The 23,679-nt window shown below is 48.4% G+C and overlaps 7 protein-coding genes across 7 annotated transcripts; 5 read left to right on the top strand and 2 right to left on the bottom strand.

Annotated features, from left to right (window-relative positions):
• Positions 1–691: 691 nt before the first annotated feature.
• Positions 692–3,629, top strand: EI90DRAFT_3289467 (general substrate transporter). Its single transcript, XM_039067174.1, has 12 exons — positions 692–803; positions 887–1,005; positions 1,069–1,229; positions 1,287–1,356; positions 1,416–1,483; positions 1,536–1,695; positions 1,757–1,821; positions 1,876–2,037; positions 2,098–2,415; positions 2,467–2,868; positions 2,920–3,004; positions 3,035–3,629. The coding sequence occupies exons 3-12, from the start codon at positions 1,166–1,168 to the stop codon at positions 3,357–3,359; spliced, it is 1,719 nt and encodes a 572-aa protein (XP_038916075.1). The 5' UTR covers positions 692–803; positions 887–1,005; positions 1,069–1,165; the 3' UTR covers positions 3,360–3,629.
• A 768-nt stretch (positions 3,630–4,397) lies between these two features.
• Positions 4,398–6,886, top strand: EI90DRAFT_1015866 (general substrate transporter). The gene is made up of 12 exons (XM_039051380.1): positions 4,398–4,424; positions 4,495–4,644; positions 4,699–4,768; positions 4,833–4,900; positions 4,968–4,993; positions 5,044–5,117; positions 5,178–5,242; positions 5,296–5,457; positions 5,523–5,840; positions 5,892–6,293; positions 6,354–6,420; positions 6,477–6,886. The coding sequence occupies exons 2-12, from the start codon at positions 4,557–4,559 to the stop codon at positions 6,802–6,804; spliced, it is 1,668 nt and encodes a 555-aa protein (XP_038916076.1). The 5' UTR covers positions 4,398–4,424; positions 4,495–4,556; the 3' UTR covers positions 6,805–6,886.
• Positions 6,887–7,311: 425 nt separating this feature from the next.
• Positions 7,312–8,586, bottom strand: EI90DRAFT_1015653 (uncharacterized protein). The gene is made up of 3 exons (XM_039051379.1): positions 8,481–8,586; positions 7,855–8,009; positions 7,312–7,795 (listed from the first exon to the last, which is right to left on the bottom strand). Coding segments are annotated over exons 1-3 (468 nt in total). The 5' UTR covers positions 8,483–8,586; the 3' UTR covers positions 7,312–7,484.
• EI90DRAFT_2920386 (CMGC/MAPK/ERK protein kinase) lies at positions 8,469–10,510 on the bottom strand (the record flags this gene model as incomplete). The annotated part of the gene is made up of 12 exons (XM_039054740.1): positions 8,469–8,667; positions 8,748–8,878; positions 8,933–9,136; positions 9,225–9,306; positions 9,372–9,451; positions 9,516–9,761; positions 9,820–9,858; positions 9,922–9,954; positions 10,011–10,079; positions 10,139–10,169; positions 10,227–10,261; positions 10,337–10,510. The coding sequence occupies 12 exons, from the start codon at positions 10,508–10,510 to the stop codon at positions 8,469–8,471; spliced, it is 1,323 nt and encodes a 440-aa protein (XP_038916078.1).
• Positions 10,511–11,347: 837 nt separating this feature from the next.
• Positions 11,348–14,495, top strand: EI90DRAFT_2996018 (acyl-CoA synthetase). The gene is made up of 15 exons (XM_039056205.1): positions 11,348–11,700; positions 11,762–11,846; positions 11,904–12,235; positions 12,304–12,334; positions 12,398–12,473; positions 12,553–12,790; positions 12,855–12,952; positions 13,023–13,032; positions 13,128–13,249; positions 13,333–13,378; positions 13,473–13,567; positions 13,638–13,676; positions 13,758–13,798; positions 13,861–14,064; positions 14,122–14,495. Exons 1-15 carry the CDS (start codon positions 11,399–11,401, stop codon positions 14,278–14,280), a joined length of 1,878 nt encoding a protein of 625 aa, XP_038916079.1. The 5' UTR covers positions 11,348–11,398; the 3' UTR covers positions 14,281–14,495.
• A 5,462-nt stretch (positions 14,496–19,957) lies between these two features.
• EI90DRAFT_2920239 (kinase-like domain-containing protein) lies at positions 19,958–20,527 on the top strand (the record flags this gene model as incomplete). Its single annotated transcript, XM_039054733.1, has 3 exons — positions 19,958–20,125; positions 20,188–20,262; positions 20,318–20,527. 3 exons carry the CDS (start codon positions 19,958–19,960, stop codon positions 20,525–20,527), a joined length of 453 nt encoding a protein of 150 aa, XP_038916080.1.
• A 1,005-nt stretch (positions 20,528–21,532) lies between these two features.
• Positions 21,533–22,945, top strand: EI90DRAFT_1016571 (uncharacterized protein). Its single transcript, XM_039051381.1, has 8 exons — positions 21,533–21,596; positions 21,664–21,719; positions 21,785–21,858; positions 21,913–22,091; positions 22,135–22,187; positions 22,241–22,548; positions 22,605–22,662; positions 22,723–22,945. Exons 2-8 carry the CDS (start codon positions 21,683–21,685, stop codon positions 22,821–22,823), a joined length of 810 nt encoding a protein of 269 aa, XP_038916081.1. The 5' UTR covers positions 21,533–21,596; positions 21,664–21,682; the 3' UTR covers positions 22,824–22,945.
• The last annotated feature ends 734 nt before the right edge of the window (positions 22,946–23,679 follow it).

The raw sequence follows: 23,679 nt of genomic DNA on the forward strand, positions 1-23,679 counted from the left end.
CGAAAGACAGGTATGTACTACATCAATTGACCGGGCGCTAATATCGCTTGTACTTATATTATGGCGATCGATAAATCGGCATACCAGTCAAATAAGAAATAAAGCTACTGGCATCAGCACAGCTGATTGAGAATAAGCATGACGTCATTAGCCACGATGATCCCCTACACTAGAAGTTCAACGCGGGACGAGATGAACATCATAGTTTATTTTCTATTTCGCCCATACATCATGTCCCTCATGTACGCTATGTATAGACCTACAGCCGCACTGCCACGTCATCACGAGCCCGCGAGATAGATTCACCATTGTCACAGTACTAGAAATTCTACAGTTGCATCTGTGGCGGGATTCGACATATCCAGAATATAGCTGCCTGTGCAAATATCTACTGCAATCATCTTCTTGCAGCTCTAGAACCATTATCCCCATAAATTCCACTCAAGGAATTTCGGAAAAAAGCAGGATCACTGAAGTGCCAGTGCTTGGTCCGCTGCGATCCATGGCTTCGTTCAATTTCAATTGAACGCGGGCATCATGGCTTCCCCTCTGGCTTCTCGTCTTTGCGTAGACTCTAAGAATTGTGCTATACATTCGGAAACTGCGGAACCCTTCGACTCCCCATGCTTCAGGGCCACACCTGGGAATGATTGGACAACTCGTTGTCCGCAGTCATTTAGCGTCTCCAGTAATGAATATATTAGCGCAAATAATTCTGGAGCGGTCCATGCAGCTCTTTGTTCCGACGATGCAGCATAACACCTCACCAATATTGACTCAGCAAAACCTACGGCCACAACAACGTGGATGATGCTTCACAATATTGGTTGTCGTCGTCAACACCAGAATCCTCACTGCAGACCAGCTGCTATTGTTTATTCTGTAGATCGAATAACAGAAGCGACAATCAGCCGCATTGTTGGCGTGGTTGTAAAATGGAAGGAAAGGTTCAGTCGGCCTCCCTTGGAGACCGGAGGTCATGAAGGTAGTGTCGCCTTGGTAGTAGTGAGTGATGGGCGTTTTTCAATGTCATCACTTCGTGAAGAGTTGATGCGTGGCCGCGTTGAGTATCTTCCCTTAAACAGTTTCCATACCTCTTGCTTTTTTAAAGCCGGCGCTCCTTCAGGTTTAACCCTCCAAAATCACTCACAGTATTGGCATATTGATGAAGCATGCTCAGACCAGCTTTGACCATTTGCTTTACAAGGGCAAATGGTATCACAACAAAGGTATCGTCTGGAGATCCCTGGGGTACCAATCCGACTATTGACAGCCCTTTTCTACAGGGTTGCTGGTTTTGAACTTCCTTCTCTTCCTTCCACTCATTTCCACCTATGTCAACGGGTTTGACGGAAGGTCAGTCTGGAGTTGTTAGGTGTCGAGATCGCATGCCCAGCACAGATTCTTGGCAATAGCCTGATGAACGGGCTGCAAAGTGTGGCTTTGTGGGAAGATTTTTTTCATCATCCTCACGGTAGCACTTGTACGTCCCCCTTCCACCGCTCTTCGCCGTATTGTGGTCCTTATCCCTACAGTGGGACTATTTAACGCCATTCAAAACGTATGTCCTTCAAAAAAATCACAAATCCTTGGTGACTTGACGACAACTTTCTGTATTCAGATCGGTTCTATTTGGGGAATCCCTTTCGCGCCGTACGTTGCAGATACTTTTGGAAGAAAAACTGCTATGTTATTGTAAATCGGTGCACCTGTGTCAAGCTGGACAAGCAGAACTGACGCCCGATCCTATCCGCAGTGGCGCACTTATTGTCGTTGGCGGCGCTGGATTGCAGACAGCTTCGCAGAATGCGGGCATGTTCAGTAAGTGTCTCGGTCGGATCAGTCTCTCAGGTGTCCTATAACATTCAATTGCAGTCGGTGCCCGTGCCATGATTGGGTTCGGGACATGTTTCGTGCAGCTGGCTGCACCTCTTCTCATTACTGAGCTGGCTTATCCATCACATCGACCTGCACTTTCTGCCCTTTTCAATACTATGTGGTTCAGTGGCTCTATCGTTGCGGCCTGGGGGACCTTTGGTGAGGCAAAACATTATTACAGACCAACAATTTCTTAAGTTACTTATATGCGCTCCGAAGGGTCCTTTCGAATCGGAAGCAACTGGTCATGGCGCATTCCATCCGCCCTTCAAGCCGTCTCTTCTGTTATTCAGCTATTTCTCTTATGGTTTGTTCCGGAGTCCCCTCGTTACTTAATCTGCCAAGGCCAGGACGAGAAGGCTCTCTACACCCTCATTAAATACCACGCTAATGGAGATCACCATGATCCCCTCGTTGAATACGAGTACAACGAAATCAAAAAGGCTATCGCCATTGACAAAGCGAATGCTAAAGGCACCAGTTTCTTAGATCTCTTCAGTAGTACAGGCAATTTACGTCGCATGAGAATTATCATTGGTAAGTCAAGCTGGTCGCTAGATATCGCATAATCGATTGAACCCTCGGCAGCCATCGCCTTCTTCTCCCAGTGGTCTGGAAATGGCCTCATTTCATACTATTTCAACCTTATCCTCAATGACATCGGCATTACCACCCCCTTTGACCAAACTCTCATGAGTGGCATCTTGCAAATCTTCAATTTTGTCACTGCTATTATTGCTTCCTTCCTTACGGAGTGTGTTGGTCGCCGTGTCCTGTTCATCATCTCGACAGCTGGCATGACGCTGTTCTACATGTCGATCACAATTTGCAGTGCTGTCTATCGTAACTCCGTCCCATTTAACCATGACGGGACTATTGATATCGATCCTGCAACGGGGAAACCTGTGAAGGGCAACGAGAAAGCTGCTTTCATGTACATCACAGTGGTATTCCTCTTCAACTTCTTCTATACCATTGCATTTACGCCGCGTAAGTTTCTCGAACTCGACCTCGCCCTTTTATTTTAACTGTCAACTGTAGTCTTGGTCTCATACACCATCGAAATCCTGCCTTACAAGATTCGTGCCAAAGGGCTTGCTGTAATGAGGCTCGTTTCACCCGCTGGGTCATAACTTACGCTGACTTTATTTCATAGTTTGTGTATCACGATCTCTCTCGTGTTCAATAAGTACGTCAACCCAATCGCCTTCGACGCCCTCAACTGGAAATACTACATCATTTACACCATTTGGGATGCTGTTGAGACAGTGTTCATCTGGCTTTATGCTGTCGAAACTAAGGGACGATCGCTCGAGGAAACCGCTGTGCTCCTGGAGGACCTCAGTGTCACCGATATCGTCGCTCAGTGTGCTCATAAACACGTCCATTTCTCCAGCGGGAAGGATGAGGGGGGCGGTTTCGACTTACGGGATGCTGACGAATTTTCCATTTCGGATGAGAGCATTGGGCGCGCCTTCTGAGTGCATCGATCCACGGTACTCCTACTCAGCACTTCTTGGATGCATGTCAGGAAGTCGCTTGGAATGAACTGAATACTAATCAGTGTCAAGCGACCTACAATCCTTTGGCTCGATCAACGGAGACTGATTCAGAATAACAGGCACCATACCAGCGGTCCTTCTTAGATTCCTAGACATGTTCAGTTTGGACATGGTATTCGTGTCAGTTTCATTTCCCCTGGTTAGGCGTCGCACTCAAGGGGCTGTTCTGCCGCACTGACTGTAATGAACTTGTAACCAGATCTGGCCATCTGTAGAATTTCAATGATCGAAGCACGGGGAGCTTTTGATTCACATTCACTTTGTTATCATTACAAATGAGCGTACATGTTATGTAGTACTGCAATGCACGGCCCGCCAGCATGTGTGATACTTATTTGAGTCTGTCGACTCAATTCACTCCTTCCGGCAACGCCCGGCCTTAGCTGGGCCTTTCTGGCCTTACCTCTTTGCGTAGAGTGTGCAAAGATAAAGCAAAACATTGGAGCTACCGGCTTGGATATGCACAGCCCAACGCTAATGCTACTGAAGCGACCGCCACTGTAAACAGTCCAACAGTCTCATTGAGGGGCAACTCCGGCATACATTATACTGCATATTTACGGAACTGTGGAATCACTGGCTCTCAGAACTATAGGCACCCAGTCCGTCCTTGGTCCAGGACAACTCTTGGCCCATGGTCATGTAATCATTGTGCAAATGCCCCGAGAATTAAGCGTCTATACTCCAGGCCATTATGTTGTAGCGACTTGTGTTACTAAGTCCATGCAGTCTTTGCACGTGGAAAACCCCTCCGATGCGGCGTCCCCAACCGATAACTCAGCAGGGACTCCGGAATTTCCCATCGGCGAGCTTTTGCAATATGTACGATACTGCAGCAACGAAAATCCCCGCCACCGGAGGGAGTGAGTCTGCACCGTGAACTGGCGCATGGTTAGCGAAGGTGTTGTTATTTGGCCATGATTTGGGTGTAAAGGTCCTGTCATCAGCATCCCTGGAAGGTCAGGGATCCAGGCCCCATTCCAAGCAGGTGGTGTCAATGGGGCTTCCTTCATGTAAGGGTTACATAGCGGCTATCAGGATAACTATCTTCCAGATCGTTTCCCTGGCCGCCCACTTGTTTAAAATGGGTGTCTCTTCAAGTTTTGGACCCCTGCAATGGGTCCAAGCGTCGGCACATCAATGAGGCACGCAACGACAAACTTTGACCACTTACTCTACACGGGAAAGTGGTACTGTAACACAGGTGAAGTCTTGGGTCTGGTATCCCAATCAATCTATTGATGGCCCTTTCGTACAGGCTTGCTGACGTTGAACATTCTTCTCTGCCTTCCTCTCATCTCCTCATATTCCAATGGATTTGACGGAAGGTCGGTACAGGGTGATGGAACGCCGAGAACACTTCAGTTGCCTGATGAAAATTCTTCCTGGCAGCATGATGAATGGGTTGCAAAGTGTCACTTGGTGGCAAGAGTTTTTCCATCATCCTCGTGGTGGAACTTGTGTGTATCGTTTCCGCTGCTTTCACTCCATTACGGAAATGCTGACGTTCACTATTTATTTCCGCAGTGGGTCTGTTCAACGCTATTCAAAACGTATGCAGAGTACGGGCGATCCTAGATAAGTTAATGATTTGTGTGTTCAGATAGGTTCTATTTGCGGCGTTCCCTTTGCACCATATGTCGCGGATACCTTTGGGAGGAAGTCTGCTATGCTATTGTAATTCCAGCATCCGCTCTCAGCCACACGAGCAACACTGACGTCTGGTCCATTCTGCAGAGGTGCACTTATTATTGCTGGTGGGGCTGCATTGCAGACAGCCTCTCAGAATTTTGGCATGTTCAGTCAGTGTGCAGTTGTATCAATGTCTGAGGCTTCCTAAGTCATTCCCTTTAAGTTGGTGCCCGCGCCATGATTGGCTTCGGGGCATCTTTCTTAATGGTAGCCTCCCCTCTTCTCATTTCCGAGCTGGCCTATCCTTCACACCGGCCCTCAGTTTCCGCGCTGTTCAATACCATGTGGTTTAGTGGCTCTATCGTTGCGGCCTGGGGGACTTTCGGTGAAACAATTTTTTATCACAAATACGCCGCTGTTTCTTTCAACTTACCCTCATGCATCCAAAAGGAACCTTCCGAATCGATAATAACTGGTCATGGCGTATTCCATCCGCTCTTCAAGCCATTCCCTCTGTTATTCAGCTGCTTCTTCTATGGCTTATTCCCGAGTCGCCTCGTTACTTGATCCGCCAAGGCCGGGATGAGAAGGCTCTCAATATCCTCGCTAAATACCACGCTAATGGAAACCGCAATGATCCTCTCATCGAATATGAATACAACGAAATTAAAGAGGCCATTTCCATAGACGAAGCGAACGCTAAAAGTTCCAGCCTCCTGGAGCTCTTTAGCGGCACAGGTAATCTGCGTCGCATGAGAATCATCATTGGTAAGTCAAACTGGTCGCTGGACACTGTGCAGTGATCTAAGGCCTCTGCAGCTATTTCCTTCTTCTCCCAGTGGTCTGGAAATGGTCTCATTTCATACTATTTCAACCTCATTCTAAATGGTATTGGTATCACCTCCGCCTTTGATCAAACTCTCATCAACGGCATCCTGCAAATCTTCAATCTTGCCACTGCAATCACTGCTTCCGTCCTTACGGAGCGTGTCGGTCGCCGTGTTTTATTTATTGCCTCAACAGCTGGCATGACGGTGTCCTACATGGCAATTACAATTTGTAGTGCCGTCTATCGTCACTCTGTCCACATCAACCCTGATGGGACTACTTCCACGGATCCTGCGACCGGGAAAGCCGAGAAGGGCAATGAAAACGCTGCCCATACCTACATTGCGGTGGTATTCTTCTTCAGCTTCTTCTACGCCATTGCATATACACCGCGTAAGTCCATCAAACTCGCCCTCATCCTCAGGCTCTTTTCGTTTTAACTCCCGGCCACAGTCCTAGTCTCATATACCGTTGAAATTCTACCTTACAAAATTCGTGCGAAGGGGCTGGCTGTAATGGGGTCCGTTTTAGGCGCTGATTCACGCGGAGAAACGAACCCTGACTTCTCTTTCATAGCTTGTCTGTCACTGCCTCTATTGTATTCAATCAGTACGTCAATCCAATCGCCTTCGACGCCCTCAACTGGAAATATTATGTCGTCTATACCATTTGGGACGCCGCCGAGACGGTATTTATCTGGTTCTATGCCGTCGAGACCAAGGGACGTTCGCTTGAGGAGACCGCTTTGCTCTTTGACGATCCCAGTGCCGCTGATGCTCTCGCCCAGCGAGCTCACGCAAATGTTCGACAGCTGCCTAATGAGGGGGACGAGAAAGGCGACCTAAGCTCTGAGACGACCAATGAGAACAACTCAATCCGCGAGAGCAGGAGACAAGTGGTTTAAACGTGCCAATCTGCACTCCGCCCCACTACAACTCAGCGCTTCTTGTCAAGAACATCGCTTGAACTGGCAGCAAAATAATCCACCTGATCAACGACGAACTCAAATCACTGCGTATATACTGTTCAGGAACGGATAGTGTCTTATTCGGTTTGGATATGCAATCATCATGCCAATTTGATTTTCTCAAGGAATGAAATCCTTCTCCGTTCGGAAGCTGCGGCACCTGTACTAAAGAGGAATGTCCTGCCCATATCTTGGACCCACCCGTCTCTAGAATTTACTGATCGAAGTTCTGCCGCTTTTAGTTTACATTCGTTCGAAAGCTCGATAGTCATTAAGATCGATACCGGCGTCAGACACGTCTTGAACCCCTGGCACTAGCGTGCGTGGGCGTGCAGGTCTAGACTGGGTAGGTAGAGTGCTTCCGTGGATTAATTATACAAACAAGTGTGCATGCAATGCACAATAGAAGCGATGACAAATGCCCGAAGAATGGAACATGAAGAAATCCAAGAGTGAACTCTCCTTTTGGTATCCTGTAGATCCGGTTGCAAACTGAGCTGGGAAAACTTCAGAGTTTGTCGCGCCAATTGATCCCCAAAAGCTTAAAGGCGCCCAAACGCCTCGAGCGTTGCAATTACGCCGCCTCCGCCACAATGAAGGTATCATACTCCGCGTATTCAGAAGCATCCCCTGAATATGGAAGATACGATCCCCCGCCGTGGCGGTTCTTGGCCGTCAAAATCGTAGGTAGGCGCGGAGCGCGAGGCCCCCTTGCCCGCAGCCCGAGAGCCAAAAGTTATGTAATCATCTTGTTTCCTTGCATTGGAGAACGAAGCCCCTTTTGCACCGCGAGCATTCGCGTACGACCGTCTTCCCTTGGAGCGTTGATTCAAATGCGAATCCGATGCTGCGCTCGGCGGGTTTTCACTGTGAACATCCCCAGAAGCGCCTGACAGACCTCTGGAGCGTTGCGGCTGGTGACCATAATCTGAGAACGAAGACGCCCTAGAATAAGCATTTCCGCATGGAGAGAGTGAATCACTGTGCTTTGCCAGGGGGGGAGGTGGATTAGGCAGTGGACGGTGGGACCGGTTAACACTTGAAGAAGCGTCGGATGATTTTGACCGGCCGTGTTCCGATGAGTGCCACGAGGATGAAGTTGCATTTTGATGGCCCGGATGGAGGTGTTGAGAAGACGGGGCCTGTTGGTGAGAATAAAGTTGAAAGAAAATTGTCAGAATATTATTGCCGAATGAGTCATACGTTTGAAATTAAAGAGAAAAGGAGAAAGCGGAGGGACTCAGCAGAATTTGGAGATTGGGTCCAAGTTAAGAAGGTTTATTTGGCAGATATCGAGTGAAATCTGTTGGATTCCAATCTCCTTGCCGATCGTTCTGATAATGACGTTGGGTTGAACAAATAGAAAAACTGAATTTCATGCGAGCTTTACTGCATATAGAAACACTTTTCGGGGTTGAGAACAATGACTCGCAGGTAGGACAAGAAGGGAAATGAGGGTGTACACACAGATGAGATTGGACTTTGGCATAGAGACACACGAAAGAATGGGTAGCCCGTGAGATAAGAGTCTTTAGTTCGAAGCATGATGGGTAGAGATTGGGTTCTCAAAGAATAAAGCGGATGAGGGAAAGGCAACGGAATCATTTCCCTACATTAGTCACCACATCATGATGATGAGTTTGTTGAAGTTCGCGCTCAAAGTCCGCGCTGGGTTCATCCACGATAAAGTGTCCCTCCTGGCCTTTCTGAGCGTCTGGTCCAAAGGTGAACGAAGATGTGGCGCCATCGTTCCCAACGATGGGAGAGTTAATAATTTCTTCCCTCGTAGGAATAGGGAGGCTATGAGAAGAACAGTGAAGACATCAAGATCCACGTTCTAGGCTTGGTGGGCAGAGTGCATGAGAAACAGCAGAACGTACGTGTCTTGGCGTCTTGGCTGGGCCTGACGTGCCTGATTGCGCACTAGGGTGCGGAATGTATTGACTTCGTCCACTATGAGGCGTTTCATGCCATCGATCGTGTCCTCTTCCTCGAAGCCAAAGTCGAAAACCTCCAGAGGATAGTCTAAGCAATGAAAACAAGTCCTCAGGACCATTGCACTCACAGAATGGCAGAGGGGTTCGTCGTTGGGATCGTGCCAGACAGCAAGATATGGGTGGGAAAGTGCCTCTTCACAAGTAATCCGCTTTGCAGGATCGAAGCACAACATACGTGTTAATAGATCAATGGCTTGGGGGTTAGCATGCGGATAGAGATTGGAGAACGGGATGCGCGGCCGGATCGGCAGTGAGCGAATATAGTCTTGAGCCTTAAAAAACAAAGCACAAGGGATAAGATAAAGAGCAAGCCGCACAGGGGGAAGGTCTTATTTCCCGTATGAAAATTATACTACTTACTCTGGGAGACCCAACACGACGAAGAGTGTCTTCGCTTGGGGTCCCGAGATAGTGAAGGATCTGATTAAGCTGATCCACATAACTGGAGGAAAGCGTATTAAGTCCAACACTCCATTTGTGCCTCCATTTCCGCAAGTAGGTACTCACTCGCGTCCTTTGAAGATTGGTTTACCACCAAGGAGTTCAGCAAGAATGCATCCAATAGACCATGTGTCGATTGAGGATGACTTCGGGACAAGAAGCTTAGAATCCACGCCCAGACGGCCACAGTTGGTAGCTGGCCGCACTCACATAATTGGCGAAGCTCAACATGATCTCAGGGGCACGATACCATCGAGTAGCCACGTATTCAGTCATGAACCCTCCCTTGTGAGGATCGCCTTGGGGCGGGGCTTTGAGACCTCGTGCAAGACCAAAATCGCAGATTTTGAGCTCGCAATCAGCATTTACAAGCAAATTCCCCGGTTTAAGATCGCGGTGGAGAACGTTAGCCGAATGAATGTATTTAAGTCCACACAGTGTTTGGTAAATGAAACTCTAAGCAAGGTTTTGATAGTGAGGAGCATTCGAAGCGGAATAAAGTGACAACAAGCACCTGGAAGTGGGCGTCGGACAAAGGTTGCCCTGATCGGATCTATACATGTTGAATATGAGTTAGATCTCTGATGGCAACGGCACCTGTGAGGCAGGGCATTACAATTGCATGAAGATCGGCCTCCATCAATTCTTCCTGTTAGCGGCGCGCATGAACTAAACCGAAAGACGTAAGGAAGAATAGTGGCGTACATAACAGTAAACTTCGTGAAAATTCCCCTGTGCATCGAAGATGATGTCCATGTCGTACAAACATGTTATCTGAAGGCAGGACGTGGGTCAACGAGTAAAAACAATGCGGAATTCTGATAGGGGCGCACATTCTTATGGCCACGGAAGTGGTGCAAGAGTCTGGAAGTGTGTGTGGATCAGCTATCAGGCCGCGTTTATCGCTCATTCAGGACGCACTTGATTTCGCGCAGGCATCGTTTGGTCAAGATTTTCTGGGGAAAGGGCAAATTTGACGCGTATCAACATCCAATGAGCGCTTACACAGATGGCATGATCGAGCGCCTAACCTTGGTGTTAATGTTGGTGATCTTCTTTATGGCACACCCGTCGCCAGATCTCCTGTGCTTTGCTGCCAATACGCATCCGTAAGCGCCTTGGCCGAGATCTTTGATGTACTCATATTCCGCATCGATGATAAATGCTTGGCCGACGGCCTGCACGGTGTGCCGTGGTGGCCCCATGGTGTATAGGGTTATAGGTGAAAAACTGAAAGACGGAGATGTGTTGGGGGGTAGGGAGTGGTTTCTGGTTGGGGTATAAAGGGAAGAGAAGAAAAGAAGAACGTTGCTAGATTTTCAATTGTGAGTCGGTTTCTTTCAGAGATTCGAATGTTCTATTGCCCTGGCGAAGCTCCTATGAAAAGGAGTGTGCGAGCTTCCAACGTGCAGATAAGAAGGCGCCTGGCAGTGCAAACCGAGCGTATTCGATGAGGCTATTCCTAATCGTCAGCAACGGTTGACATGTGTTGATCACAACGCCTCCATGCTGTGCTCTTCATCATGCGAACAGCCCAACGGCAACCGTTTATTGTCTGCTTAAATCTAAATATTCGAAACATTATCAACTTGGGGTTGACGTTTCCCAGTCCGTGCACCTGTTGAACGGTTCCAATCACTACCACTGGACCGTTCATCATCGCAAGCTTTCGGGTTCGGTGCTCGTTCCCCGCTGCGTCACCGGAACACTGCCTTCCTAGCCCCCCACATTGTGAACGTTTCCTATGACTTATCGGGAAATGTAATTGTACTTCACACTCCAACCACCCTGTAAGAGCTGAACAAGAGCACAATATGACTTGGAGTATATCTCCACGTGGGAAGGCACCCAAACATCAAGGACAAATCAAAGAAATGATACGGGCGTTCATCTCGCCAAGAAGACGAGCCATAAGGCGCTTAGTTTGCATTTGCACGTATTTATACCGGGTCCGAACCCATAATAGGGAAATGATTTGCCTCGCATCGAACCCTGAGAGCTTGCTCTTCTAACCAGGCAGCTCCTAGATCATGGTGGACTTAGTCAGATACAGAGGCAAAATATCGCGCTTGTATCACAGCTTGCATGCAAATATGCGATCCCTATCCACTTCATTCGTTCGGGGGCCGACAGAGCCCGCATTGCTAACTCAAACCTTTCCCGAATTTTACAGCGAGAGACTTCTCCCAAAGTTTTCGTCCAATATAGCCCTAGTTAGCACGCAGGAAGCTCCGAATGCTCATGGTGCCCCAGGTGGACTGCTGTCTGAATCACCCAAGTATTTGAGATGGACATTTGAGGATATGCACCACCATGTGGCTGCTCTTTCCAGAGGTCTGGTCCATTTAGGGGTGAAAAAGGGGGACCGAGTGGGCGTTGTCATGGGCAATTGCAGGTAAGAACACGTTCATTTCATTTACCGTGAACAAATAGCTTGATCTCCTTACTATTCGAAGCACCTATGCCTGTTTACAATGGGCGGCAGCTAGTATTGGCGCTGTATTGGTTACCATTAATCCTGCGTATCGGATTCGCGAGCTGGCATGTGTTGGTTATTTTTTTCATTTCTGATGTCTCCAACCATCTTCCCTAATACAGATAGGCGTCATGAAGCTTGCCGGGGTGTCATCTTTGTTTATCACTCCAAAATTGCGTTCTTCTCGATATATCGACCTTCTTCTTCAAGAAATGCCGCATCTCGCATCATCTGATGGCCAGGGCGACGCGGATCTTCCCCTTCAAAATATAATCATCACCGATAACATATCAAGGGAAGGAGGCGACTTCCACGCAGAACTGTCAAGAATCCCTATAGCGGTTGGTTTTCGCGACCTGCTGATATGGAGAGAAGATGGCGAATCTGTCAATGAAGTCAAATCGATTGAGAAGTCACTGCATCGTGACGAGGTGATAAACCTGCAATTCACAAGGTAGGGCTGCCCACGAGGCTCATTCTCATGAACACCTAGCAACTCCATATTTAACATACTGCGCAAAGTGGTACAACAGGATTACCAAAAGCAGTTTCGGTGAGTGCACTCAGGTGTGCAAGGATTTCCATATCCGCTAACGCAGAATTTTGAATACTCCAGTTATCGCACGCCAACCTGTTGAATAATGCTCATTCTATAGGAAGATGCATGGATCTTACACCCGCGGACAAGATATGTTCGTATTGCATGATATAGATAGCCATATTTCATTTCCCCTTTCCCAAGAACTCACATGCTGCTTTTGACACGTCTAGGCAACATACCTCCGCTTTTCCACTGCTTTGGGCTGGTCTTAGGAAATCTCGCGTCCTGGGTTCATGCGTCCGCTATTGTTTACAGCGCAGAAAGTTTCGATCCGAGAGCTGCCCTTGATGCGATGGAAGCAGAAAGATGTACAGGAGTTCACGGCGTGCCCACGCACTTCCTGGGCTTGCTAGAAACGCTTGAGGCAGGGAAACCCTGTGGAGAGCAATGGAACCTTTCCACGTTAAGGTGTGTTCAAATCGCTTCCTGGCTTGCACCTGCGCGCAAACGCATGCTTGGGCGCCAAACCTAGAACCGGGATTGCCGCGGGCACAACCATACCATTGGATATGATGAGGCAATTGATTCAAAAACTGAATCTAACTGAACTGACAATTGCCTATGGCATGAGTGAGTGATATGTGCTTCTCCTGGTGTGGCGGTGGTCAGTCAACTCGAAGCTGAATCCCGAGTGACCTAGCGGAAACGAGGTGAGTCACTTCACGCGATATCGAAAGTTCCAACAGCTTGCCGATCGGTTAAGCGTGTGATACTTCCCATACTAATTGTGAAGTTGAACCCTTAGTCCTGTGTCTTTCCAAACAGTCCCATTGGATCCTTTGAAAAAGCGGACAGAGACGGTTGGACGTGTTCAGCCGCATGTCGCGGCCAAGATTGTGGACTCCAATAACAATATAGTCCCCGTCGGTATGTGGGGTCTACCATTCACGATGCTAAGTATGTCTTCTGGCTAACGTAGTGCCTTTTATTCCATGAACGGAAATGCCTAGGCACGCCAGGCGAGCTCTGGGTGTCTGGCTATAACGTCCATAAAGGGTAAGTAATGACAGTGGCCCAGCATTCAGTGTTTGCGGTGGTTTCGGGGACTCCCTGACCGTGCTTGCTCAGCTCTCGCACCTGCTTTTTCTAGGTACTGGGATGACCCTGAACAGAGCGCTGCCATATTGGCACGAGCACCAGCCCCCGATGACCCAGGCGAGGGCGATTTGGTGTGGCTGAAAACAGGTAATTGATAACACAAGGATGGCTAACAGACTTAGCTGTTGTATCGCTCACCGCTGCTCCATCGCCATAGGTGACATAGGCGTTCTCGACGAGGATGGTTATCTTAGAAGTGCGTCCCACGGCATGGTCGCCGCGCCGCTCAATTGAATATTGACTCCCGCTAATCTGGATCATGTTTCGCACCCGACAGTCGTTGGCAGAATGAAAGATATCATCATTCGAGGAGGAGAGGTATGCACCAGCCAGGACCGATATCCCCCTCTCCTGCCTACATGATTACTCCACTATCACAGAATCTGTTTCCCGTCCAAATTGAGAACGTGTTGACTGCGCATCCTGCGATTAAGGAAGCAGCGGCCGTCTCCGTCCCCGATCAGAAGTATGGAGAAGTTGTCGGGGTATGGATCGTTCGAGAACAGAGATCCATTCACCCTGCAACACCTGAGCTTACCAACAAGGATGTTATATCGATCGTGAAACAAGCAATGAACCCTCAGGTATGTGCCCTTGCGTGATTCAGAGATTGTGTCTGCTTAGATTATGCGGGGAAGTAGAATGCTCCATCCTGGGTATGGTTCGTGGGTGAAGGTGCAGCGAAAGAATCAGGTTATGATATACTCCCTAAGACTGGGAGCGGTAAAGTTCAAAAGAACATTCTCCGCATTTGGAGTCGGGAGATGGCTGCACAAAACATAGGGCTTGTTTCGCATTGATGAAGTGCATCCGTGCAGCGTTCATCGGAGCATAAGACTGATATTCCGCAGACAATTATTGGCTTCCGCGCTCCCGGCCTATGTGCATGTGCTCTTCTTACGGCGTCCAAATGTCATAGCGATCTGACAGTGCGGTCATGTATTTGCAAACTCCAACCCATACCTTTGCGAAACGTGTTAGCAAATATGTGCACGAGAGATATTGAGCTGTAATGGTTCGCCCTATGATCTCTTTTGAGCACCGAAATTAAAAATCAGATAACGCAATGAAGTAGATGCATACCAAGTTGCGCAACCTCTGAACGCCGCTTGCTGTGGTAGCTCTGTCTCCTAGGCGATCTTTCTCCGTGTCATCGAAACATGTTATATACTATTACAGTAAAACTCTTTTGTCATCGATACCCACACGATACACTGTTGATCTTGAAGAACGCCTCGCCCGGGGGTAGTTGCGCCGCTCCGGCGCTGGAAGTAGGTTCCGCCGTTCTCTAAGTCGTAGGGGATGCGCCGTGGTGCGCTTGGTTTCTCCTGCGGGCGGCGGATTACTGGGGCGATCTAGTATCAGCTCTTCAGGTATGTGAGGTTGTCTACCTAGACACGATGAAAATGAAGTTAGGGGTAGGAAGGGGAAGAGCAAATAACCATCCTGTGATTGCGCGTATGTCAATCTATCGTGAACCACTCGTCCGGCCCAGTCCATGGCGCTTTGCATCTGTTTCTGATAAATAACACCCGATAGGCCAACAGCGCGGAACATCGTTCCTGATACGTGAGAACCGCGATTCCAGAGCGGCATTCCCAGGCCCGGGCCAGGGCACTTGTTCGGTGACCGTCTTCTCTCGTGACACTGTGGTGCTCCGATTTGTATCGTGTTGGGTATCAGAAGCCCCAGAAAGCCGGTAGAGCGCCCTCGTTGCCGTAGAAGTTCACAGCAAAGTTTGCGGGGGGTGGGGGGTTTTTGGTCACTGTGTGTCTTGATGCATGCCAGCGATACTGATTTTTTCGTCCCTGTATTGGCAAGAATACAGATTAGTTAAGAGCTGAATATATACTTCACTGGAGACGGCGAGTAAAGCGCGAGGCGCACCCCGCGGTAGTTGTACAGCAGCGATCCAAACACAAGATGCTAAGTCAAATGGCTTGGCTTGGTTTAAAAGGCATTAAGACAAGTGGAAACCCTTGAAGATGGGCACCTATTGTAGCAGTGGCAGCACCGATCTTGGCACAGTCAATGTATGCGCAAGTCATGTCCGGTAGTTAAAAAAACGGTGGAGCGCAACAACACATCAAAAACAACCATTTCAAAAACCCCGAATATTATGCTGGGTCAAAGTATGTTGGGTGAAAATGCCAAGACCAACCGCCGTGACACCTTGCTTGTGACAATGTGCCCTCACATTGGCAATTATGTAAGCGGGGTGGGCTTGATGCTGGGCATGCATGGGGAGGGTGCACGATGGAGAAGGCGCATCAAAAAGGAACTGAAATGTTGGGTATGCCTGCTGTGTCAAAATTACAACCGGATCGGCACCTCAGACCATGTCTAATATCACGCCAACGCGCAAAATTGGCCGAAGCATTCCCGCGACTCATTGATTATATATATGATTTAACTCTCGATCGTTAAACTCGACATTCGCAACATCTGGTATACACGACTGCCCCTGTGAACATGCAACTCGTCCTACTAGAAACGAATAAGATGAGATCGTAGACCCAGCGAGCCCGATCCACCGCTATTTCACGGCTACTGTATCCCAACTCGCGGTTGGGGCATCCTACTTTGCCTCAGAGGATCACTTGCGCAAACAAAACAACAGAAGAGGGCAGTGAATCACTGTCCGTCGATGCATTCCTGAATGGTCCTACGGTGGAGCGGTTGCAGAAGCTCTCTCAAGCGCATTCAGAAAGGATACAGGTTTGGAGTTGGGGACCCTGCGTGCCTTCTTCAAGCTTTCTTACCAACACCAACCATAACTCGAAGAGCCGATCCTCTCAAAATGTAACACGATTCTTGAGATATTTAACCCGCGAAGGTATCTACGAGCTTGCTTCGCCAGTGGGTAGAATAACGTTCTACTTGGGGCAAGGTTGTGAAGACGATCAGGATTCAGAGCATCTTCCTTGCGCCGCGTTTCTGACGTCCCAACAACCAGGGCGGGATAGACCCGCGGCATAATACCACCGCATGGCAGGAATCAAAATCATGTAACACCACAAGGAGTGCCCTCCATCTTAATTCCCGGGGACCGGAACTCAGCATGAAAGTTATGTCTGTCGCAACGTCAATTTTGAGAGTGCGGAGCACCCATCGAGAACGAACGTGCCAGAAAGTCTGTAGACCCTACAACATCAATTCGACCATGGGGCCTCGCCAAAGGTATCTAAGATGGCCTAGTGGCCACATCATTCCGCGTCTGCCGAATCTAAAGTGGGGGATTACGCATTTTTTTGGGAGAGGTGATTCGCAGGAGAACATGAACAATTAATCTCCACCTGTCTGATCAATTACCGTGATTTTTGAATCAGTTTGGTGGGGGCCGATTCCAAGATAGAACCCTCCCTGGCAAGTGAGAGAGAACGCAGGTTGAGGGAAAGAATAATCTCAGCATTTATCCATGGCCTATTCCTCTAAACTCGTTCCTTAACCGTCCCAATGGGACGGCATGCGAAACCGCCTCACGAATGGTATTAAAGAGTACGAGGAGCCATGGCTGCAAGTAGTTAAAATTTCCCACCCTCAAGGCTGACCGCTCAGAGATCTTTAGGGCCTAAAACCAAGCCATTAACCGACGTGCAACGTGAACATCACCACCGATGCCCCAAATCCCCTGGTACGATCACAATTGTATAGAGCCGAGCCAATGGAACTTGATCTCCCAAGTGGCGTGTCGAGCAAATATAGGGTGTGCGCGGTGACGCCCGCAGCACGGCATTGTCCCACAGGCCGGAGATTGCATGCACACGCGGAAGCTCATGCAAATGTGATTCTCCAAAACTCAGTCATGACTGGTTCATCCCTGAAAGTTAGTCGAGCGTTCGGAACTAAAATATAATCATGGAGTTGACATCTGCATGTCTGTCCATCCATCCACTATATTTCCTGGTGTCGTGAACGACGTTGTCCGATCCACAACGTGACGTCACCGACCAGTAAGATATTGTTTTAGCCGAAGGAGACCCAAGGAGCCCCTCGAAGCATCTTCCATGATGGGTATGCTTAAGGATAGGGCTGCACGTTCGAAGATTCATGCAACAATGGAGCTCTTTGTGGTGGTTAATGCCTATCCGAGTAGGCAGAAAGTCCTTCCAGACTCAAGCAATGCGAACGGACGGCGTACGTTGCCTCGATATTGCGTTCTCGCGCAAACACACCCTCAACTGGCCCAATGAACAATAGTCTATTCGGGATCGAGTAGCTCCGAGGTGGGGAACCCGCTCATGAGCGCGTGTGAGGAAAAATCAGATGTTTCGAACCAAGTGATCAGGCTGAAGTTCTCAAGAGCGAAATCAATGAATCCTATTGCGCATGAAGATGTGAGAAAGGCGAAATTAGCGCGGACACGGAGTTTTCTTGTTGCGAAAGGGCCGTTCGGGGCGGCCCCGGTGCCCACCCGGAATATCTTGCCAGCGTATGGATAAGTTGCGGAGCATCAGGAAGGAAGAATAAAACATACACCTCTAGGGGGTCAAGGCCCAGTGTGTGAATAGGATGCCCATTAAATATCCTCTAACTTCACCTCAGTAGTTAACTTAGGGGACGAATGCAAGCAGAGCAGGGAGCTACAAATGCATCTTCGGGAATGTCTTCAGAAGAAAGGTCAATCGAAAGGTGGAGCGCAAACACCGAAATGGGAGATCGATACCGTGATATAGTGATGTTCCCCCAATGCGCTGAGAGAAGGTTGTGCGGTTATGAAAGAGTAACAAGGCAGAAAAAAAACTCAAGCGAGCCACCTTTTTTTTTTTTAACGAAATACGGCCATGGGCATGGGAATCGTCCTGAAGAATGGTGATCCGAAGTAAAGGTTGAGAAAGAGCCCTGTAGGGGGGTTCCATTGGAGCGTCGCTTCGAGGCTGAAACGGAGTTGGTAAGCTTAAGGGGTATACTCTGATGCTCAAGTACTTACGTATGATAGAAAAGCCGCGCTGACGTCATTGCTTGCCGATAATACAAGGCGTGATTGATCCGAAACGCCGGTGGGGCAACCCGATGCCTGTCAACGCTAGGCACTTCGATGAAGGAGACTTGAGAGAGAGCACATCACACCTTATGCATCGGCTGAACGGCGAAAGAAAGCCTGAAGAACTTGGTTCATGTCGGAGGGTGTTGGCCGACCTCGAAACATGGACACATATTACATTTGTTTGTCCCGATGCATGCTAGTTGACGGTTGACCACCTCGTCCGATCGTGATCATCGCCCGCCCGCTACCCCCTGGTTCTTACAACAAGGAGGACTAATAGGCTCACAAACAAATATGACCATGAGCGGTGGCGTGTATAACGTTGGGCCTGATATGTCTGGTTACTTCACCAAAATTCAGAGTAACGAAACGAAACACTCACTACAAAGTCGCTCAATTGCCGCTCCCGCTATACTCAAAACCATCCCAACGCGAATCGAAACCCCCTCACTGCTGCAGAAATGTAGGGAAAACGCGTACATCTGGAGTCTCACCTTCACCGTTAATATTTGTCGGTCTATTCCACCTCTTCTTACGCGGGTTGCCATGGTAATTATGTAAATCATGTTGTGGTATCTAAGACTATTTAGATCTTCGACGTCTATTTCCGCCAAACGAGTGGCTGCGGGGATCTAGAATAGGATGAGTGGTGCTAGCTCACCTTCATCTCCTCACTCCTTTGTGTGACGATCTCACCACTGAGCGCTGTGTATGAAGAGAGCGAATCCAAGTGACCACCTCTCCCTTTAGATCTCTAATATGAGTTTGAGGTGAGAGTGAACGTACTTATTGTTGCTTCGTCTGATTTATCATTGCGACTCATAGGTATACTCCAGTAGGAACTCATCTTCAGATCTTTGACACAAGTCTGAGTTCTACCCGACTTAAAACCATTCATCGCCACCTTTTGGTATCTCTACCTCGCTGCGCTCAAAGGGAAGGCATCGGCGCAAGGGGATAGTGGACATCAACTTGCAACACCTTCCCTTTTTGTCATAAATGAATTGAGAGCTCTAGGACCCGTTTGGGTTGAATGAAAGCTGATACGATCAGCTTACCTCCACAGATTGTTAACAGTCATTTCTCAGTGAAGCGCCTATTCGTTCTGCGAACGGCTTCACGATGGACGCATCATCTTCTGCACTGATAGAAGGCTTGCGGGCAGCTGTCGAGGCCCAGGTGAAAGATCTCAGTGGGCAATTCGATCCCACTCCCCGATACCTTGTTGGGTCAGGTGGCTACTCCACTGTCTATATTGCAACTTGGAGGTCTCCTGAATGTGAAGGACCAGTGAAGGTTATCACGTTCTCTTTGGAATAACTGCCAATTTATCATTCTTGTGCCTCGTGCCAGGTTTGCTACAAGGAGCTTCGTCCACCTGTAAGCAACATGCGTGAAGCTGTGGAGAGGACAAGGAAAACGGTCAAGGTGAGTCTCCCATATTCCTGCAAACAAGAAATATAATGGCCATCCAGTACCTTACCCGTGAGATGGGAGTTTGGAGCAAATTGGATCACCCTCATATCCTCAAGTTTCTTGGATTTGCCGTCGAAGGGGATGGATGCGATGTAAAGGGTGTACTGGTTTCTCCTTGGTGCCCAAATGGGAGTGTACTCGAGTATCTAGAGAAGAACCCACATGCAGAAAGGATTGACTTGGTGCGGACTCTTCCATCTCGCATTCGCTTTCGCAGCACAATGAATATACCATAATTCATTAGGCAAGGGATATTGCGAAAGGGCTTGACTATTTACATCATTTGACGCCAGCAGTTATTCATGGAGATCTCAAGCCTGTCAGCCAAGCTCCCTCTATTAGTTGCTTCCATTTCGCTCACTCCTATTTCAAAGGCAAATGTTCTCGTTAGCGATAATCACAACGCAATATTATGCGATTTCGGGCTGTCCCGCTTTAGCAGTGAACTCAGCACGGGCCAAACATCCTCAACTGCTGCTTTCACGATCAGGTTCACGCCCCCGGAGGTAATATTAGATGAGGAAAGGAAGAGCACTGAAAGCGACGTTTATTCATTTGCATGTACATGTATTCCGGCGAGTTAGATATCTCTCTTGCTGATGCGGTTTTGAATTTCATGACCCAACCTGGCCAGATATTATTCGGAAAACAACCATTCTCTGGTCTAAATGACATCCAAATAGTTGCACGGATCCCGAAAGAAGGCCCTTGGAACTGGGATCTCAAGGACCCGCTGCAATGCACTTTGTCCGACTGCTGTTCCGTGGTGACCGAGAATCGCCCCTCTATTCGGAAGGTCCTGCAAACTGCTGCATTTGTTGGATCCTCCCTGCCTCCCCGAGGCACCACGGGCGCTCCGAAGAGCATCGTAGCGCCCCACGATGCTCGTGTATTGAACACGTCCAACCCTGTCGGTGAGTCATCAGGCCTCCGATGCTTTTCAGTTTAAGAACTGGGGGTTATTCATTTACAAATCCATGTAGTGACGTCGCAGCTCTTCTCAGGGCCTCAAGTGCCCAGTGGACTTTCTCTCCGCACCCGCCTGGAACGCGAATTAATGCTAGGAAATGAGCGGAACCTCGCGAAAACAATACAACCCGACCAACTGCATATACCTGAAAGTTATCCTGCATCTTCGTACCAGGGGACTTACAAGGGTGTTTGTACACGCATATAATGTGGCTAGTCGTAGCTCTGCTGACGGGTCACTATCATCTCAACAGGGACCAGTATGTATCCAGCAGATCAATATCCCGATTCCACCCCCCCATGATCTCATGCGAGTGTGTTCTGTTTTTTGAAGCCAGTCGTCCTGAATCTGACAAAAATGGTCTTTAAAGGCTTTGAAGAGGCAAATACGTATATGGCGTCGGCTAAAGCATCCCAACATAGAGTGGCTCTATGGATGGGTTTTGTCTTCGGAAACCGAATCATCGATCAGTCTTAGTTTGATTTCCACCTGGTATGCTCACCGCGATGTCATGGGTTATTTACGCCAACACCCAGCTACAAATCGTCGCAAGATGGTGAAAATCTGTATATCTGTGAGAAATAGGGCAATAAGCGACTGACTCTGTCGTAAAGGTGTACCATATAGCGATGGGTCTTTTCTATCTCCATTCGGAAGGAGTCATTCATGCAGACATCAAACCGGTATGCTAGCTACACCAGATATTGGCAAGCCCTTTAACATATTTAACGTTGCCATTCTACTATTTAGGACAATATTGTAATCGGGGATGGAGGCAGTCCCTGTTTACGTGGTTTCCAATTCTCGTATGATCGTTTGGACAAATTATTTCCCTCCGATTATCATCTCAGTCCCCGTTTCGGATCCCCAGAATTGCACAATGGCCTCACAAAAGTTCCGGATCGAGGAAGCGATATCTGGGCTTTTGGCTGCGTCAGTGTACAAGTAATTTTGATCTTATTCTTATTGCCAGGAAAAGACGTTAACCCCTTCCCGCAGATTCTCATCGATGAACCTCCCTACTCCAACCTTACTGACGATCAGATCCCTATCGCTGCCGCAAATATGAAGCCCTATGAGTGGAGAGGTCTTGAGGAATTCGAAAAGTGTATTGTTATGTGCTTTGCTTATCCTCCATACCGCCGAATAAGCATCGATAGTGTGTGCGATACTTTTGAGTGAGTTGCCAGATAATTGGATAGTATCACTAACTCCCATCAGATTATGCTTAGCAGAAGAAACTAGGGCCGAAACGTCTGAGATGTCCATCAGAAGTATGTTGTTGGGCTGCAGATTCCTATCTCCGCTCATGCTGTGACATGTGCAGGTCGCCAAGGGGGTTATGTCCACCGCAGCGGATTCTCCGCGTCAGGGGAGAAAAACGACTCAACCTTAAAGATTCGGACTCCAGATGCGCAGCAGCTCGTCAGGCCTGAGCAAACGACGGGTTCAGGTGCCTTCGTTGACGTGGACCTCGAGCTCCATAGTGAAAGAGACGCTTCTACACTCCTCCCGAACCCAGAGCAGGGGTTTAGGACCCATCGCCTCATTCAAAACAACATTGAATTCGGCCCAGTTCGGCCCGTCATCCTCCTCAACTCTGTCGCGCAACGTTTTCAGATTCGTTACACATGGGTGAGCCTTCCGTGAATCTTGTGTACCCATACATAACTCTTCACGCACTCACGTAGAATGATACTGTACGTAAAAACACGAATCACGCACTTATCTATGAGTCACGGCTTCACAGTGGGTCTGATCTCTTTCTCCCGAAAATATGCAACTGACCCCGGTTGGAACGCGTTGTAGTCATTGGCTCGGTATTCTCTGGCCAGGGCCCCAGGAAAGGGTATGCCAGAGATGCAGCAGCGTACCAATTTTTCGAAGCGTACCCTCATTATTATCATTAGCCCTCTGTTGCCGCACCTCACTGGACACTGTATGTTAGAGTCGACTTTCTGAGGTCCGATGTTTGTTGGTTGGGGATGGTCCGACTAGGAACAATCCACGAAAGCTGTTAATGAACTTGGGTTTCAAGTCCTTGTGGAGCTCAACGTGACTATGTATTCCGAGTTGATGATCATGGTGTTTTAAGTAATGTTAGACACAATGACTTGACAGGACACGTACTTGAATCGAAATAGGTGAACCTGATGCCTAAACTCAGGGATACATCCCTTCGGAGGGGATTGCTCTGTGATCGTTCTAGATGGACTCGACGAGTGGGCACAGTGGGAAGTAAATCGCGGCAAATAACACAGTGCAGCCCAAGTATCTTACTAAGTCGCTGTATTTTACCTATGGCATATTGCTCCGTGGAAAAAGCCTGGGTTGTCGCGCTCGGATTCTGCACAATGGTCTTTGACAGGGGTAACCACGGTTTTTGTGGAATATAGAAGTGTTCACGTTAGGATAACATTAACATAATATATCGCCGAATACTGGTCTTGCCTGGTCCGTACTCCGATTAATGATGGTCCAACATTGTCGGATGGCACCATATTTGAACCTACCAAGGGCAGTGCAAACAGCGTCGAGGTCAATGATTTTGATGCTCAGCGCTTAAGTGGGCGACATAACCGGATAGGATACAGAAGATATTGCGCCATCAATCGCTTCAAGCATACACGTCATGTCGCAACTGCGAGGGGATGTCAGTGAGTGGGAAGGACGTCATTGTTTGGAATTCAATTGCACTATCACCGGAGTCATCCAATGGATAGGTGTGCCACTGTACGAGCATTACGATGGCATCTAAAGGTACTT

The sequence above is a fragment of the Cantharellus anzutake genome, assembly GCF_015039405.1.
Source record: "Cantharellus anzutake strain C23 chromosome Unknown EI90scaffold_23, whole genome shotgun sequence".
In the NCBI taxonomy this organism is placed as follows: Eukaryota; Fungi; Basidiomycota; class Agaricomycetes; order Cantharellales; family Hydnaceae; genus Cantharellus; species Cantharellus anzutake.

Coding starts and splice junctions, on each gene's coding strand:
- EI90DRAFT_3289467 (XM_039067174.1), top strand. CDS start 1,166: ATGAAGCATGCTCAGACCAGCTTTGACCATTTGCTTTACAAGGGCAAA. Junction 1,822..1,875: donor GCAGAATGCGGGCATGTTCA/GTAAGTGTCTCG, acceptor ATTCAATTGCAG/TCGGTGCCCGTGCCATGATT. Junction 2,869..2,919: donor TACCATTGCATTTACGCCGC/GTAAGTTTCTCG, acceptor TGTCAACTGTAG/TCTTGGTCTCATACACCATC.
- EI90DRAFT_1015866 (XM_039051380.1), top strand. CDS start 4,557: ATGGGTCCAAGCGTCGGCACATCAATGAGGCACGCAACGACAAACTTT. Junction 4,994..5,043: donor TGTTCAACGCTATTCAAAAC/GTATGCAGAGTA, acceptor TTGTGTGTTCAG/ATAGGTTCTATTTGCGGCGT. Junction 5,118..5,177: donor AGGAAGTCTGCTATGCTATT/GTAATTCCAGCA, acceptor TCCATTCTGCAG/AGGTGCACTTATTATTGCTG.
- EI90DRAFT_1015653 (XM_039051379.1), bottom strand. Junction 7,796..7,854: donor CCACCTCCCCCCCTGGCAAA/GCACAGTGATTC, acceptor CTTCGTTCTCAG/ATTATGGTCACCAGCCGCAA.
- EI90DRAFT_2996018 (XM_039056205.1), top strand. CDS start 11,399: ATGCGATCCCTATCCACTTCATTCGTTCGGGGGCCGACAGAGCCCGCA. Junction 11,701..11,761: donor GTTGTCATGGGCAATTGCAG/GTAAGAACACGT, acceptor TACTATTCGAAG/CACCTATGCCTGTTTACAAT. Junction 12,335..12,397: donor GATTACCAAAAGCAGTTTCG/GTGAGTGCACTC, acceptor TGAATACTCCAG/TTATCGCACGCCAACCTGTT.
- EI90DRAFT_1016571 (XM_039051381.1), top strand. CDS start 21,683: ATGGAGGCAGTCCCTGTTTACGTGGTTTCCAATTCTC. Junction 21,859..21,912: donor TTGGCTGCGTCAGTGTACAA/GTAATTTTGATC, acceptor CCCTTCCCGCAG/ATTCTCATCGATGAACCTCC. Junction 22,663..22,722: donor CTATGAGTCACGGCTTCACA/GTGGGTCTGATC, acceptor AACGCGTTGTAG/TCATTGGCTCGGTATTCTCT.